Source organism: Tachypleus tridentatus, chromosome 5, assembly GCF_004210375.1.
Source record: "Tachypleus tridentatus isolate NWPU-2018 chromosome 5, ASM421037v1, whole genome shotgun sequence".
NCBI lineage: Eukaryota > Metazoa > Arthropoda > Merostomata > Xiphosura > Limulidae > Tachypleus > Tachypleus tridentatus.
The window spans coordinates 32,995,074-33,014,085 of record NC_134829.1 but is presented as its reverse complement, the minus strand read 5'-3'; the positions used below and the strand labels follow the sequence as shown (position 1 = coordinate 33,014,085).

Below are 19,012 nucleotides of genomic sequence, written 5' to 3'. Positions count from 1 at the left end.
TCAGAAGGAAGGCATCTATTCAAGAGATCCATAGCCCAGCAAACTAAAGACTAGGCTGTCTATGGACATACTTTGGTCATGCAAACCACTGTTCATTTAGCAGATTTGTTGAATTTCGTGTGAAGCTTCTCGAATAACAACTGCACTAATTTTCCATAATTTATAAGCAATAGATTAAACTGACAGCATCTAGTCAACACCACCAATAACTAAGTATTGGACTACTCTAACTGAATAATAGAATTGACCATCACATTATAATGCTCCAATTGTTGAAAAGACAAGCATATTCAGTAATGAGATTCAAATTTGAAGCCTGTACAGTGCAAGTTGAACACTCTAACCACGAGATATGTACACTAATAAACCTAAAGTGAAATCAGATTATTGGTATTTAAATATCACGTTCAGTTTTAAACAATTCATATGATCAGGTGGCCAGCTAATTTAGCTCAGTCACAAAATAAAGCTCAAAAATGGTAGTTCATGAAAATTAAAGAAACTGCATCAAACTCCAGACAAATTTAAGGGCTCATTCTGTTGAAAAGTACATAAGTTATGTCACAAATAGATTGTATGATGCAAAGCAGTAAAGTTAATCACACACTTGTGTTTACTAAATATATTTTTTTATTCAAATCAGTATAAGAAACCCTTATGTTTCATCATGACAGGTATTTTAAAGTAAGACAGGATGAATAAAATGTAATCTCCCAACTATGATTATAATTTTGCTAAAGTGTTTCTTTTATAATTATATTGTTTTCTATTAATTAAATTTAAAGAAAAGCTGTATAAATCAGAGAACAAAAATTTCTTCCAGAATCTTTTTGAACTATTTTAAATTTATGTTTCATACATACATCTTTTCACGTGTTGCAGCAACTTAACTGTAATAACACCTTTTCTTTCACAAATTCTGGGGCAACGGTATTTATATTTTGAACATAAAAACACTAGGAGAAACATGAGACCTCTAACTTAGAGCTACTGAAAAGGAGGGAAGCAACAGCCAGTTGTAACGTCACGTTTGCAAGTAGCAAGTTTGAATAGTACAAATGTTAAAATTTATTAGGAGGAAAACTTAGCAAAGCTGATAAATCATGGGAGTATATATTGAAAATGTATAAACTAAAAAGTATATACAAATCAAATTATTATCTACATGTATATACACACACTTTAAATGTTTGTCAACCACTCTGTTTACAGTTCTTACAAGTCATCTGTTTTCTTAATTTATACCATATACTGCTAATTAAATGTGGAAACATTGTGTAAACAGAATTAATGTTTATTTACTAAACTTGTAATGTGCCTAAGCATCAATGCACATGCACATGAAATACAAACATCTCAACACAAAACATGTTTGATAGTATGAAGTTTGCACGTATGTAGACAAAAACTTATCACAAAGTTCATAACTAATTTACACATATATTCAAAGATATTTAGAATTTTTTAAATTTCTACTCTATGTACTTTTTTCCCACTCAGCTCTTTTCCCCATATTTATTGTCTCTCATTGGACTGAAAAGAAGTGAAAGATACTACTTTTAAAAATACTTTCAGTTTAAACATGAATATATTTTATATTTACAAATAAATAAGAAAAATAGAACATTACAAAACAAAAAAACATGATCTAATACAATTTTTATTTAATCCAATTCAGGAATATATTAACTTGCAAAAAAACTTTTATTTTTATAATTCATATTCTTTTCCTGAATTTCAACTGGCAAAGTTTCTACTTTAGCAACATCTTATCTTTTCAGTTGAATAAACTGAAATACAACTGCAATATGAGTATTTGTACCGTTGCAAATGGAAATGAAGTATCTGAGGTCACCCATTAACTGCCAAACATTTTCACACTTCACTAACTAATACTCAATGTGTGTGTGTGTGTGTGTGTGTGTGTAGATTCAAGACTTAAGAAAATTAATGTGACTATCAGAGCATATGGGTGTTAAAAAAACTCTCCAGGAAGAATACTTAACAGTACAAGAACTTCAGTCACATCAGTTTACACTTAAATACATTTACATTATGAACACTGAATAAGGCACCCTATCCAATCTCTTCTTAAAAAGTATCTTGACTGTTCTGTTCACAACTATCTGATTGTCCAAAAGTCCATATACTGGTTATTCTTATAACATTATTAAATCGTTACTTTGGTAAATTCTACGTAAAAGTAAGTCAAAGATTTGAGTTTCATTTTTCACTGATATGATTTACTATTATACGATATTCCCCATAGCGGCTCGCTTTCTCTTCTTATGATTAATAACCATGCCTGATGTACAAATTTTTTCCATTTTACGAGCTTGCCATTCTTGGAATTCCATAAAAGCCTTCTGGCCAATGTTAAATAGTCCCATTTCTGACATGTCAAGCCTAGATGTCCACGATGAAGATTCTTCCTGCAGGGTGTGTTGAGATGCATCCATAACTTTGCGAAATCTGTTTTTGAATGTCTGAAAAAAATTACCAAATTAGACTGACTGACTGACTAAACAAAGATTTAAGTAATTTTAAAGGACAATATTTTACTGAGTCTTAGCATTTTAAAGCCAAAACATCCAATAATAAAAACAAATATAAATACCAATAAGTAGCATGGAGCAATCATTCTTTGACAGTAATTAAATACATGACCATCTATCATCCTGTTTCCCTCAGATCTGTTTGAAAGTCTTCAAGTATGTATGTGAAAAAGAAAAATACAAAGAAAAAAGGCATTCTTCTTTTAAGTTAAATGTCCTTATCATGTGATATTCATCTGTCAGACTTTAGTTACAACAAATTCTGACCAAATGTGATGAAATTCATATTATAAGAGTAACTGGATAAGCAATATGGTCATATTATTACTTAAAAGCACACAAGTTTACACTAAACAGGCATTAAATGCCACAAACTATATTGTGTACATGATCTCTAAGTTAAAGACCTTTAACAAAAGTATAATTCTGTACAAAAACAAACTGTAGACAGAATGATGAAAGAAAGTGCTTCAGTGAAGAAGATAATAGTCATACCAAAACTGATGACAAATACTGACCACCTTAATTTGTATAGATTAAGTTGGTTTAGAAGACAGACTTAGCAGAGTGATGACTAACCCAAAGAAACGATACAAATAAAGTGATAATCTGAATTCTTAATTTGTTAAAAGGATTTTGTTCAGATTGAAACAACTGGTCATAGGAATCCATCTTAAAATTCTTCACCATTACTAAAGGTAGTGCTTTTTTTATTTGTTACAAAAGCACCTATTCCCAGTGATGGGGAAAATTTAATTTAATCAATCAATTTAAATTATTTTATGGACTTTAAACAGGTTAATTGTGCTGCACTCTTGACTTCATTCAGAACCAAAGTTCTGAACTACTTATACTGTTCACCATGAAAAATAACACTGCACAACAAAGGTTTTCCTTCTTGAACACTGTTGGGTGTTCCTTATAGATTTTTGGCTGCTGATCACAAAACTCACATCCAAATTTGCCCATCACGTACCGTTTCATCAAAATCTTGGTTTCACCAGGACATTTCTACAATGGAAAAACAATATCAGGGCAACTGGAATCCATCAATGCTTGCTGACTACTGTTGGACACTGCAACGTGATGCACCAGACATTGAATACAAATGAAAATCAGGAGCAAAATGCTTTTAATTATGTTGAAGTTAATAGCATATTAGAAACATAAACGCAGTTAATTACATTATTGCCAATAAATAGTTAACTGTCTATTTCTCAGAGTTCCTACGAGATGAAGCAAAACCAAAACTATATTTGTGCATATCCACCAGGTATCTGTCACAATCAATGAAAAGTTTTCAGCAAGCAAAACTTTTTAAAAAAAAATTGTTGTGTAGTTTAATTGTTGAGCATTTCAGTCATTCTAAGAGCCACAACAATAACATGGTAAATATACATTTTTGTCCTTTAAGTTACATTAAATTTTGAAATGTGAATGATAGTGTGATTAAATCATAACTGACTGTAGAATTCTGCTTACAAAATAAAATTTGGCATCAACATTATTCATGTCTGTTCTTCTGTCATTTCAAAAGTGAATGTTGAGCTTTACCTGCTGGTTTGTTTGTTTTTGTATTTCGCACAAAGCTACACGAGGGCTATTTGTGCTAGCCGTCCCTAATTTAGCAGTGTAAGACTAGAGGGAAGGCAGCTAGTCATCACAACCCACTGCCAACTCTTAGGCTACTCTTTTACTAATGAATAGTGGGATTGGCCATCACATTATAATGCCCTCACTGCTGATAGAGCGAGCATGTTTGGTGCGATGGGGATTCAAGCCCGCGACCTACAGATTATGAGTCGAAAGCCTTAACACATCTGGCCATGCCAGGCCGTGAGCTTTGCCTGCATATGCAGATTTTTAACTGCAGCACAAGAAGTGGCTGCCACAAACAAGAGACAAACAAACACTCAAACAGATGCTGTGGTTTACAACATATAAAAGATTCAGTATAAAGAACATATATGTCAGAATAAGCAGTGTGAAACTGATCTAAACCACATTTTTCTCAATATTTTCATTCACTGAAAGATAACCAACTGCTGCAAACTGTTTTAAACTGTCCAAATGTGTAAAAGTATCATCAGCAGAATACGATAATCTGTCCATTCTTGTCAGTGTACAGACAATTAGAAATAAACTTTACAAGGACATCTAAGTTAAATGCTCACCAAGATGCACTTGTTCAGAACAAAGTAAAAAAGCAGCTTGTCTGTAATGGTGCCAAAACAAATCCAGTAACCATTAATTCATTTAAACAGATGTGTAATGATTGACCCAACTAATAGTTCTGTTGTACACACACACACATTTATCTACAGTTGGGTGATAAATTTAATTACTCAGTTACCTATGTTTTTATCAACTAATTAAAATTATTTTCTGATTATTACTATTTTTTATTATCCCAATTATCAAACTCTCATGTAAGAATAATCAATTAGTTGAATATAACTGATTAATACTCCCAACAGTTAGTTTTTCAAATTCCACTCACTGCCCAGCTTTATTTTCTATCCACATTAACCCCACCACACAGATCCATACCTCAATTAGCATCTTGGAAATTTCTTCAGTATCAGGATATGGAAAGTTAAGCAAGTACAAGCCAATGTGATAGAAATAAGGACCAAGTTCATGAAGATCCACCATAGTAGCATCTGCACATAAAATTTCTCTATAAGCCTCTCTGTACACTTTTGGAAGTTCCACACTCACAATATGTCTGCTTTGAAGGGCTTGGGCCAACCATAGCGGCAACTCTAACTTAGTTCCAGGTAACAAATCAGGAGATTGAGATGAAGGATTGAGTGAGCCTGTGATCCAGAAAGACAACACTTTATAATGAGTACCATGTGCATTTACTATCTACTGAATTATTTCTCAACAGAAATCTGTAATCAACATATTCTAAATCTCTAACAAGCATTCAACTGAAAAACTGATTTAATTGTTAGAGTTTAATATGTCAACCTTATGCAAAACACATTATATACATGCACCATTCAACCTATAGTTGGTACAATACTCAGCCCACATGTAAATACAGGGTTAGGGTGAGAATAAGAGTACTTGGCTTATAAGAATGTACAGTAGCCAAAAATGTTAAGGATACAGAAGCTGGTTCAATCAGAACTCAAGTACCTATCTCTAAAAAATTTGATCTCTTCACTACTTGCAACAAGATGATCATAAGTTTTACATAGTAGGTGCATTCCATTTAAGCACACTGAAAGTTGTTTGTAAACAAGAGTATGGAAAGACTAGGACTAGAATTTGCCTGCCAGAGCCAAAGCACTGGAAATTATAGAACATGATGACAGTTTAGCCACTGGTGCTAAGGGACATGCTCTTTCTTTTATAACATGTGTCATGTTGCAAACTGTAAACTGGAATAGCTACTTCAGAGATTTAGGGATAGAGAAAGATTGTTACCCTTTTAGGAATACTCTCTTGAGATAGGTGCAAGAATGAATTACTGAACAGGATCCAAAGTCTAAATGAAACATGATTAGGTATATGCTTAAAGAAGCATGTGGCTGGTCAATCTATGGGACAATTTTCAGTATATGGGTGAATTACATCCTAGAAATGAGTTCCACTTAAGCAGCACAGATAGAAAGATGTTTGGGGAAGCTTTAAATATATTCATTAAAGACAGTTTAATCTTGTATAAAGACAAGAGAGCTTGAAAAAATTGTGAATAAAGAATCTGATAAGGTAGATAGAGATTTATAGCATAAGAAGTTAAACAAAAAGAGTAAATAAATTTAGTAGATTTATGAAAACCTTTATTTACTATTATTCAGATTTTACGAGTACTAGATAGAGTTCAGGGCATTTGTTCAATCATAAATTTAACACACAGGGGGTCAAAAAACTCTGGAACCAAACAGATTTAAAATAAATTTACAGAATTTGTTCCACATACTGCCTTTATAATTTGAAGCAAACTTAGAGATGGTATTTACATTTTCTTTAAACAATGTGAAGCATATTTATGTTTTTGTCTATGGTCCACATTGCCAGTCTCTTTAAATGTAGCTAATGATTTCCCAACAGCAATGTGAATGAATAATTTCTATATTTGGATAGTGTTTATTAAATTCAGTAGCTATCTTCTGCTGAGACCAACCTTCTCTGCCACACAACAGGATTAATTCAATCTTTTCATGCTTTAACAGTACCATAATAAGTTACATATCTGAAATTATGAAAACTTGCAAATCACCTATGTTCCAGACCTTTTAGGCACCTTGCAGATAGGAACACTAAATAGTGTAACTGAATAAAAGAATCTTGGCATACAGGCAGGTAAGTCGCTCAAACCATTAAGGCACTGCTATGTTCTTAGTGGTCGAAATAGCATCTTAGAGTGGATTTATAAATATATTGATTATAAGTTATGAAAATAATTCTCTATAAATACAAATTAGTTTGGCTTCACTTAGAATATTGGGTATGTAGTTTTGGTCCCCTTTTCTAAGTAAGGATATTGACTGATTGGAGTGTTCAGAGAATGTTTAATAGGACAATTCCTGGGACAGAAGGGTTAATACAAAAATAGAAGGGTAGGAGATAGTCTTTAATAATAAAGGTTTAAATGACTTTTTAGAGAATCAATAGGATAAAGGCTTAATTCTGTATAGGTGTAATATTCTTGGTGGTTTAGCTGATCAGTCTCTTGTCATTCAAGCAGTTTACTGTTTCTAGTTTTAGGGCAAATAGAATTTCAGGCTGTATATACAGAAATGCTTAATATAACTCTAAAAAGGTTATAATTTCATTGTATAGGTCACTAATTAGAATCTCATTTGCAGTACTATGTTTAGTTTTTTCGTGAAAGAGAAGTTAGAGGTGATCTAATTGAAATATTTAAAATTTTTAATGGAACTAATATCATCAATGAATCTTTTTGTTACTAATACTGAAAATGTTGGAACAAAAAGACACAAATATACATTTTGGCAAGATAGAAGCAATATTCAGTTAAGATAGTTATATTTTTCTAATAGGGCAATTGGCCTTTGAAATGAGTTGCTTTCAAATGCATAGGATGCAGTTAATTTTAATAACAATGGCTGATTATAAGTTTTTTTGCATTATCATATTTAAAGTTTAGTTTAACTGACTGAACACCCCTAATGAATACCAGACCAAGATCCTTAAATATTATATTATTCTGAAGATAGTATGAAAGGAGGACAAAAGGAGGTTTCTGTTAAGACAGCTTTATTTTTTCTCAGAGGGGATTGACTTATGAAATGAATTACTGTTGACAGTAGCGACAATCATCACTTTACAAAAGTTTATGAAGGAATAAATGATTTTTTTTTTCCAACAATGGATGTGCAAGGACAGTTTTCAAGAACCAAATGGTTCCTTATTGTCCATATGTTAAATATTGACTTGATTCCCAAATTTCTGAACTGTCACAATAATACTTATTAATGCACAATGTTACAAGCTCTAGTTCTTCAGAGTATTACATCTATAACCTTTATTATTTTTAAACACTACTGTGCATTCAAAAACACATATGGATACCATACTACTGATTTTCAGTTTACTGCATGACATGTACAATGCCCATTCAAAAGTCTACACTATTAAAATTATTAAACATTGGCTAATTCTAATGACCAATTTTCAGTAGTGCAGGGACTTTGGAATCATTTTAATGGTGCAATATAAGGTCAAAGTAAAACAAGAGAAATAGGAAGCTATCCTTTTTCATACATTATGCAAGTTAGTGTTTTGAGAGTTTCCACACATAATTCACAAATTAAACTATGGTCTTAAAATTTAAACTTAACATTTTGAATCTTACAAGTTCAAAGATAATAATAATTTGTGAACAACTGACTACTTAGCCAAAAGTGATAAAAAATGCATTCAAATATTGAAAATATTTGACACTCTTTAAACGTGGTAGACCAAAATATGATTAAAAAAAAAAAAAAGAGACAATGTAATACGTCTCAACGTAAGTCAAAATGATCAATTAACTTAAAGATTTAACGCCTACAGAAACTAAAACTGATACTACTACTACTAGTAGGCTAAATCGCCGTTGTTCAACTTTTACTTTGGATTTAAATTTTAACTTTCACTTTTCAGTAAACTTTAAAGTTTAAGTAAAAAGTACTTGATTAACAAGTTACCTTAATGAAGAAACTATGCTCACAGAATAAAGTAAATAATCCAAAGTATGAGAGATAAACGTAAACAACTTCAACAATAGACAAGCTTACCAAGTTTATACACATGAAGTTGAAAACGACAAGGTATTCGTACTTCAGTTGCAAGAATGTCATCCACAGAAAAATATTCTTCCATAGATCTTGAGCTATAATTTGTCCTTCTTTCGCTACTTGGAGTGTAACTCATTTTTATTTTCAACTTCACGTTGCAAAATACCACAAATTTGTAACAACACTTACTTTTATTCAGTTTGTATAAACTTTCGTTTAACAGCTGTTACCGTTCCGAAATGCCGCCGAAATCAGTATTTTGTTGAAGCGCTCTCTATCCACTAAACAACAGAAAACATTTGCAGTTTTAAACTTTCACTAATAAATTCTGCATAGTAATAATACGCAAAATTATTATCGCAATATCATATTACTTTTTTATGGGAATGAAAAATATGTTTTTTTTAACGAAAACTTTCTTGATTTATTTTTAATTAAATATTACGAATTTTATTCGATACAACATTTAAATATTATTTTAATAATATTCTTGCTATTAATATTTACTTATGAAAATTTTTGAATTATTAGTTTAGTATATGGAGTTTGGATAAACCAAGAGCTTTTAAGGTATTTATTACAGTGTTAAGATATTCAACTGGTGAATCAATGTAATGTCATCATCATGTTAGAGTCAATAGATTCATATATAGGGATGGCCAAGGTATTCAATAGACATAATATAAATATGTACGCTACAAAAATCAACAGTTACAGAGAGTTTTATTTTAAAACATGATTTCAATTAGCTTTCATTTGGTTCTCTACTCAACAAACGAAAAAACAAGGCAGGAAATTATCGCTGAGATAACAAACCAGAAAGTTACAAACCCAGAAAACTGTTCACATATTTATTTCACTCGAGATATCTCTATAACTATCATACTTTATCACTAATGTCAATTTAAAAACTATATATGTTCCTTGGCAGTGCACGATGTCATTACTTAGTTTTATTAACTAGTAGTAAGTTTTAATACATTGTAATTCCAGTGTAACGTATGCTGTCATTACCATTTGAAGTTTGCTTTTGTACAAATATTTGGTGTTCCTTTAAAAAGTATAAGCACAGGGTGAAACAGAGATTACTAGCCAATAACAGATGAGTATTAAGTAACTGTAACATGTAGGATACACAATGCTTTGTATTCTATACATCCTAGAACCAACCTCTATATTATGTAGGAAGTGAACATGCAAAAAAAAATCAATGCAAATAATATATCTTATTACAGACATTCATAGAATACACTAACTTTCAGTCAAGGGTAAAAACATCACAAAACGTTTGTAAATGTGAAATGATGTTGGGATGACAGTACCAAAAACCACCCAGTGGTATAGCGGTATATTCTGCGGACTTACAGTGCAAGAAGCCAGGTTTCGATACTCGTAGTGGACAGAGCAGCTCACAGTGTAGCTTTGTGCTTAAGTATAAACAAACAAACACTGACAAAAAGAATTCAGGCAATAATATAGATGTGTTATATCTATGCAACGACCATCCAACATCCCTGTATAACTTTCAATGTTAAAATTTGTTGTTATACTGTTAAATTCATACTTGAAGTTAATATTACTGCAGTTACAAGTTATATATTCCTGACTGTTAGTATGTAGTTTGTTCATCATAGTACTATGGTCATATCAAGAGAAGTATCAATATTGTTTATTTAAGAGCCTATAACTTATAAACAAAGAAAAGTAAGTTAAGGCAAAACATGCCTTGGTTATTATAGACTCTCGCTACGAGGGCAGTCGAACTGACCACCTCATAACCATTTTGTATTAATAAATTTTACAGTATGACAATAAATGTTTTATTAAAAATCATGTAGGGATGTAATATGTATTGTTGTATAATTCCTATATTCGTGTTTGCAATGTTTTTTGGCATCGTCATCGCTACCATTACCTTGTGCGTGATGTTTTTCCTTCGTATAATTGTAATATATTTTCCACAAATGTAGCAGAAACTGTTTGGGTGTTTTTTGCACTTTAGGGTTTTACTTGAACTGGAGGCAGCCATTATTTCAAATAATTTTCTTAAAAAATATAAAAAGAACTTTTGTCTACAGAACTAGAGTTTAAAAGATTAAAAAACAAAAATATTTTACAGAATTTAATTATATTGCGAGTATGATGTGAGGAAGAAGATCAGGCTGTTTTGACTGTGCGTAGAGAGAGACGAAGTTAGCAATTGAGTGAGTGAGAGGCAAATGAGAGAAGGGCATCTGACTCAGTCCCTTTTATGCTCAGCTGAATGTTATAGCAAACTGAACACTTGAGGATTTCATGATTCTTGAATAGAACAGTTGAGCGTGGGAATGAAGCAAAAATGGTGCAATTCGCTACAGTCATATCGAGAATTATGAACAACAAATTTGGACTTTTACACAAGAATAATAAAGTGTTGAAGTTATCAAAAATTTATGCATTTTACCCATCAAGCTGTCCAATTAAATAAATGTCTGTATTGAGTTGATTACACAGTATTTCACAAAATGCTGATAAAATATTAAGATATTACAATATCTCGAAATCTAGTTCTGTTACTGTAATATATGGGGTATATAAATAGTGTTCCGACATTTCCTGAGTTTATTGTGTCCTAGCCATCCTGATTAACTGTGGATTGAGTGAAAGGTTTCGTCGGCAGTGTATCAGTCAGAAATAGTGTGATTAGAATACAATTATTATACACTTCTAATCCTTGAAAATTTCTTAAGAACTGGATGTAGTATGCAGTTTTAAAAATATGATGTGCCAAGTCAATGGACGACTGTAATGATCTCATTCAAACTTATCTAGTCTTAACGTTTTAGACACTATAAAGCTCACTCATGTTTTAAAAATACAGCTTAATCCACAGATTTCTTGGTCAACCATAATGTTAGTACTGAATCTATCTAATACTTGTTCGGAAACACCACAAATACTTTGCGTAAAAACAATTTTACCGAGAATTAATGTAACAGCAGTATGGGTATACGTCTATATAGTTTTATTAAATTTAACTGTTTAAATATTAAGCAATGCTTGCATACATTATAATAACATTTTAAATGTACTTATGAAGGTTATTTTGCATTATTAACTTGGTATTAGCATTTTGTACGAATCTAAAATTACTAAACTGGCCGAACTTTATAACGTACTATCAGGATACAGCCGAATATATTTTAACAACACGCGTTTTTATCTGATAATTCAGTCTAATACAATCAATATTATATTGTGTATTTGTAGTCAGTTTATTATATAGAGATTACTCTTCATTAATATTTTTGTTGCTTTTAAATTATTTCAGATCTAATCTTAGTTTTGATTAGAAGTTCGTAATAAATTTGTCTTCTGGTGGGGCAGCGATAAGTCTATGTATTTGAAATGCTAAAAGTTGGGACTAGATTCCCTGCGGTGGACACAATAGATAGCTTATAGTGGCTTTGCTCTGGAAACAAAGAAAGAAACGTAATATATTTATTTTTTTTATCAATTATACTTATCATAATATTTATAACGCTTTTTTTTTTAATTGATAAAATACGCAATATCAACAAAGCACGTTATATGCGGGACTTAACGAGATGTTAACGGCTCTGAGTCTATGGCACAAAAATTAAAATGGCAGAAGTAGGTACACCAAGTAGGCATGAGAAAAGTTTGGGACTATTAACAACAAAGTTTGTGTCATTACTGCAAGAAGCTAAGGATGGTGTATTGGATTTAAAAGTGGTATGCTAGTAAGCCAAGAATGTTTGAATATTTGACTTTTATCAGGAGTGGAATTTTTAATGAGTACAGTAACAGTGTTTTGAACTTAAAATTATTAGATAATTAGACTAAGATTAAACTTAGTTCTGGACTAATAATAATGATAAACTTTTACAGACTAAGATGCAGTTGGGGCAGTGTAAGATATTTAAAAGTTGTGGAATTGGAAACATAAATCATAATCACAGGTTTAGTAATACTGCTACTGTACTAGGAAAGTTCTGTTTAAAGTCAAAACGTAACAAAAACTCAAAATTGAGCCAAATTATAAATATGTAACTTACATATTCACATATCACCTCAGCTGTAAGTCTATGGATTTACAATGTTAAGATCAGGGGTTCAGTTTCTCTTTGTGCACTCAGCATCTAGCTCGATGTGGCTTTGCTATAAAAAATACACACACACAAATACAGTACATATTCACTTATAAGTTAGAATGTCACTTTGCAAGTGAGAATTAACATATTTTAAAAGACCAACACAAGCTGTAAAATTTAAAACAAACTTGTGGGAAATTTAATTCATAGAGTTAGACAATTTAGAGGACTTATTTGTTACCTATGAGCAGAGATTACATTGATCAGTGTGATTTGAAATAAGTTAAATGATTGGTCGATTAATTAATTGCACTAATATTAAGTAAATGATTAATCAAAATTCGTATCTGGTTGCTATTCTCCTTGATTATTTTAACATTTGATTAATCAAAATTTAAAAAAATATCAATTGTCGTGAAATTATTAAAATTAAAGTTTTTGATTATTGTAACCAACCCTCTAATCAAAATATTGCAGTTTTGGTTATTTGATGTTAAGCACAAAATTACATAATAGGCTATCTGCCCAATGTTTTTTTATTTTTCTTCCACTTCAAGTTTGTTCAACTTTGGTGATTTAAGGGGAGAGGTCACAATTCAAGGACTGAGGGATTGATTTCCTTTTTCCATCAAACTTTTTTACCATCTCTATATAAGGCTAATAAGGCTTTTTGCCATTGTCACCAATGTTGAACTGATGACTAAAGTGAAGACAACTGTCTTGCAGAACCTTTCAACACCTCCCCTATATTCTTGGGTGAAGGCAACTGTTTGGTACCTCTTGCTTCTAATGTTTGTTTATCTTTACTTATTAAGCTGCTGAGTAAGGGGGAGGCAAGTGATTGGCTTCATGCACTGTCCACCCCCCTTTTTTTTTCTTTTTGAACTTCCAACTAAAGGGAAAGTTACTAAATGGAAACACTGGTTACTGAGCTTTAAGATTACTTCAGCTATTCAAACAGTCAAAATATCATTGTTGTGGTTTTTATCATTATTTTTGCTTTATTTAAGGATATTTAGCTTAGTTGTTTAGTGTCACTAAGAAAAATAGTAATTCAATTGAAATTTGTGTTTCTGATTAGTACTGTCTAAGAAACATTATGAATAACTGATTAGTTGAATGTAATTGATTAATGAGCCCAAGAAAATATATCAGTTTCTTCTAATCATTTAACTTTTAATCAAAAGCTCTTTTCAATTATAAATATGAAGTATAATATGTTAAAAAACTGGGAAAATGCATTAATCAAGGTTTTAGCTTTATGAGAAATTATTAACAACATTTTTATAAATTTATCAACAGATGGATATTTCTAATTTTAAGAATCCAGCTCTTATCAGGATTATTTTTTGCATTATTTAATTCTAAGTGTGACAGGTTTTTCTTGTTTGGTAGTGCTATCATTAGGCTAGTTCAGTGTATTTTCATATATGTAGTTATTAAAATATCTAAGTATTATATTTTTTCTTAATTTGATAATTCAAATGCTTATAACCATAATTGAATATCAGATTCATATGTTCAAGTTTAAGTAACTTATTATTTTTTACATTTATTTACTGAAGCAGTATATACTGTGAAAAAAGCTCCAACTGTTATTTTATTTTACTTTTTCACACACAATATTTTATTTCATATATTTTTTAATTTCATTAGATTTTACTAATAGTATTTGTGGTCTGTATGTGTTTTTTAGAAAGTTTTTCTTGTGTTACAGATTTGGTGTTCTTTCATATGCTTCTGCTTTCATAGGTAGTACAGGGTGTTCAGAAAGTCACTGTGCAGTTTTGTAATCATATTTTATTCAGTCTATTTCAAGCCGGCAACTGATGTCGATGTTTAGAAACAAAATAAGAATAATCCAGGCCTGTATTGATGCCAATGGGGGTCGCTTTCAATATTGTTTATAATTGTCATTCATATTTACCTCCTGTATTCTATATTGAAACATGTCTGTTAATAAATATATAAGTGCACAGTGACTTTCCAAACACCCTGTAGAATACACAGATGTTAAATATATTAATGCAGGTTTTCTTAAGATATCTTGATGAATTACATGTATATAGCAAAGTAATCTAAATTTGCTATGTAAATCTTAGGCTTTAGAATTGCTCTAGCACACAAATTTTATGATATGATAAAAATTAGAAATATCAATCTGTTGATGAATTTCTAAATAACTTATCTCTCAAAAGACTAATGTTATGATGCATGATATGTCACAGTTTCTATGATATTTTGGCTGGTATTTCTAATTAAAAGGAACCCTGGATTATATCTCATTGATTAGTGTAACTTGCTGATCAGTTAGTCATAGTGCTCATTAATTATTTTTAACCAACAATCATCCTCACAAGAGATTTTGATAGTTGGAATGATTGAAAATAATAATGAGAAGCACTAATTTTGATTTATTAATTACTTTTGTAAATCACGACATTTATCACTTAAGCTAAACAAACTTGGATTATTCCAAAGTAATGAGAAGTCACAATGGTAATATTTTGAGTTCTTGGATGGTTGGAACAATTGGAAACAGTAACTTTGAGTAACTGTTTTGCTTTTAGATGATGTACTTGATACTCATAAGTAATTAGACCCAGCATGGTTAGGTGGGTTAAGGTGTTTGACTCATAATCTAAGGGTTGCGGGTTCAAATCCCTATCGCACCAAACATGCTCGCCCTTCCTGCCGTGGAGGTGTTATAAGTGACGGTCAATCCCACTATTTGTTGGTAAAAGAGTAGCCTAAAATGTGGTGAGTAGTGATGACTAGCTGCCTTCCCTCTAGTCTTACACTGTTAAATTAGGTGTGGCTAGTGCAGATAGCCCTCATGTAGCTTTGTGCAAAATTCCAAAATAAACAAACATAAGTAATTATATCAAGATAATCATCCTTCTCTACCCTTGAATTTTAGAAAATGTTTGATCCAATGTTCATTTTTACATTTGAAGATCATGTATTCTTTTGATACCAACTTTGTTAAGATTGACTTAGTGATTAGTTTTCTACTTGTGGAGGGAAATTTGGAGTCAAGATAGTGGTTTTATTTGGTTCTGGATGACTCCTGCTACTTTCATTATTTACAACTCATCTACCCAGGTATTCTGGCCTTGTCCTCTAGCTTTTGTATTATTCCATTAGCACCATCACTCTCACTTCAACCTTTCTTGTATCTCTTTTTGCCTTAAAAAGCTGTTTTGAAATAATTTTGAAACAATTTCTAACTCTCAAGCAAGGAAAATGTGCCATATATTGTACAATATTGTCCTCCTGTTAGTGGTTACCTAAGTGCTTTAATAATGTCACCAGCCTACTTTTAAAGCTAATGAAAGTTCTACAGGACATTGTGCAATATGTGCCTTTTTTGTTAAAAATTCAGTTTGACACAAGTTTTCTTACAACCTTTTACACCAATTAATTTGTTAGTCAAACTCATATTTTTATGAGATGCTGAGATAATTGTTGATAACATCAGTTTTAAGACATTTTCAAGAATATAAAAGATATACTTGAATTTTGAAAAATGTTGGAACGTGCATCTAGGACAGAAAAATAAATGATTCTCCTGTTGAATGGTAATGAATATCAGAGTAGTTAAAACTGTTTGGATATACAAAATGTAACTTTCTGATCAGTTGCAACAAATAAAATCTAAGACAAAAGGTACTGTTTTTATTATTTTTTTGAAATAATGTTCACAAATAGTTTAGAAATTATAAACACTTTTTATGTAAAAAGTTTGATAAAGGCAGAGCTTTGAAACATTATTTCGTAAAATGTTATATCATGAGAAAGAAAAAAAAATTATTAAAGAGAAATCTTGTCTTTCACCAAAGTTTAAAAGAGCTATGGATGTCTTGCTTCTGGTGTTCAAGATGTTTAGAGCTTCCAAATTGATTTACGGAGGTATTGTATGCACACACACACAGAAGCACTTTATTGAAATGTATAATAATTGTAAGGTCTTAAAGCCTGGATCTCGTGAGTCTTTTGATAATTTTTAAAAAATAAATTAATGATAAATAACTCCTTTATGAATGAGTAGTTTGTTATATAGATTAGTGTTTTCCAAAGTTGGAGCTATGTTTCTCTCTGGGGAGCTACCAAAAATGAGCTGAAAACAAATATTCTAAATTAATTTTAATTCTAAATAAACAATAAGCCAATAAAAATTGTTCAATTAGTTAAGTGATACAGGATGTCAAAAGGAGCTGTCATTGTTTTTCAATCTTCATACTAAAGTTGGGGAGCCTCAAATATTTAATCACATGAAGAGAGCCTCAGAATTAAAGAATTTGGCAACCAGTGATGCCTATTATTATTATTATTATTCCCAGTTTTTGTTTCCAGTATATATAGATGCAAAAATAATATTCAATTTTATTTGAACTTGGAAGTTTTTATTTTAGGATTAACAGTGATCTTAATGGATATTCAGTGCTACTTTTCGTATGATCTTAATTGTTGTTTTATGCAAGGATATGATTACATTTCTCAAAAATTACAGATTATTCTGTTTCTTTTTTTTGTGAAAGGTATGAAAGTCTCCATTAATCTGAAACTTTAGTCTTGTATCAGTATGAAAGTTGGTTGGTACTAAAATGGAGAAATGTGAAGACAGATTCACCTGTTCATAGCATTAGGGTTTTATAATCTTTTAATGAAATGGAAACACAATTTCATTTATGTATTTTGGATTGATTTTAGCCAAAGTACAATTCATATAATTTTAAAAACAAAGCTAGTGTTGACAACAAAACTCATTGTTACTTTAAGTTTCCCTGCCTTTTATGCAAGTTAAATATTTATTTTTAATTCTTTGAAATTAATATATAGTTAAAAAAAAGGAACATTTAGTGTGGCTTTATTATCTATCCAAGTGTGTATGAAATACAGTTTTTTGTTTACTTTTCTTATGTTACAGGCAGCTGACACGCTTGCTGTGCGACAGAAAAGAAGAATATATGATATCACCAATGTACTTGAAGGGATTGGACTGATTGAGAAAAAGTCCAAGAACAGTATCCAGTGGAAGTAAGTACTAACTTGTAAACACAACATTTTGAAACAGATTAATATTCTGTAATCTGGAACTAAATTGTTGTAAAGTTTACTTGTGGTTTTCCTTCTTCAAAGATAAATTTATTCTTTCCATCTGTGCATGAGTAAGCAGCTTGCTATGCTTAGAAGTTAAAAATACAATTCACTAGTGTGCAATACTTAGACAAACCATATAGCTTAAAGACAAGAAATTACTGAAAAACAAGTCCGGATCTACGCTTCCAATATTTATGAATGTTAATACAGAAGTTGGTAAGTTATATTAAAATAAGTTTGGAGCCCCAAAACATGGTTATAAGTCCATATTGCCTCATTTGATCATTCTCTCTCTGGTGACTGTGCATCATGATGATGTCCCTGCAGTATAGCTTCCATTGCAAAAGCCTATATCATAAAGTTGTGATGTACAAAGTACCCTACATTTTCTTGTGCTTTACATAAGCCATTCAGTGCTTGAGAGTGGCTGTTTCCTATTGCCCTCTTCTGTAGTTGGATCACATGGAAATTCATAAGTGCTGTATCTGGCAACTGTATTGGTATATCTTTGTATGGAATAACATGAATACCCATTTCATTATCCAGCTACTTAAGGTGTAGGATAGTTCAAAAGATATGATGTAAAAGCAACTTGTACACACGACTTTTATTGCTTTTAAAAATGGAGATTGCTTTTAATTATTTTGTATGCTGGTCCTTTGGTTACGTGAATGGTTTTTGCCACTGACATTTGTATTCGTGGATTCTTACTTGATTTAAAAAAAAACAACTAAACTTTCAAAACAGGAGTACATAATTAACTAAAATATAAAGGTCAAATCTAAATACAATTTAACTGTCTAACTGATATGTATCTAAGCAAGAAACAACACTTAAGTGTCATTGAGGATAAATGCAGCAACAATGCTAAGGATGGTTTGAGATACTTGGTAATAAATGCTGTTCACTAGTTTTAAAATAACCAACAGGAATTTGTAGCTTAAAATTAGTTCTTTCTATTGGTTATGAACATGAATGTAAAAATAAAAAAAATGCATGTGGT

General features: G+C 31.1%; 2 protein-coding genes across 4 annotated transcripts in view; one reads left to right on the top strand and one right to left on the bottom strand.

Annotated features, from left to right (window-relative positions):
* Nucleotides 1-614: 614 nt before the first annotated feature.
* Psf3 (DNA replication complex GINS protein Psf3) lies at nucleotides 615-9,106 on the bottom strand. Its single transcript, XM_076502003.1, has 3 exons — nucleotides 8,813-9,106; nucleotides 5,106-5,374; nucleotides 615-2,486 (listed from the first exon to the last, which is right to left on the bottom strand). The coding sequence occupies exons 1-3, from the start codon at nucleotides 8,946-8,948 to the stop codon at nucleotides 2,250-2,252; spliced, it is 642 nt and encodes a 213-aa protein (XP_076358118.1). The 5' UTR covers nucleotides 8,949-9,106; the 3' UTR covers nucleotides 615-2,249.
* Nucleotides 9,107-12,404: 3,298 nt separating this feature from the next.
* The window catches only part of LOC143250872 (transcription factor E2F5-like), a 36,116-nt gene continuing 29,508 nt past the window's right edge, over nucleotides 12,405-19,012 (top strand). For 2 of the 3 annotated variants that reach the window (XM_076502001.1, XM_076502000.1), the window contains exons 1-2: nucleotides 12,405-12,547; nucleotides 17,837-17,946. In XM_076502001.1, coding sequence (XP_076358116.1) covers nucleotides 12,437-12,547; nucleotides 17,837-17,946 — 221 coding nt within the window. In that variant the 5' untranslated portion in view covers nucleotides 12,405-12,436. Of the gene's footprint in view, nucleotides 12,556-17,836; nucleotides 17,947-19,012 lie in introns of all 3 variants that reach the window. The other variant, XM_076502002.1, reaches the window with a different exon arrangement.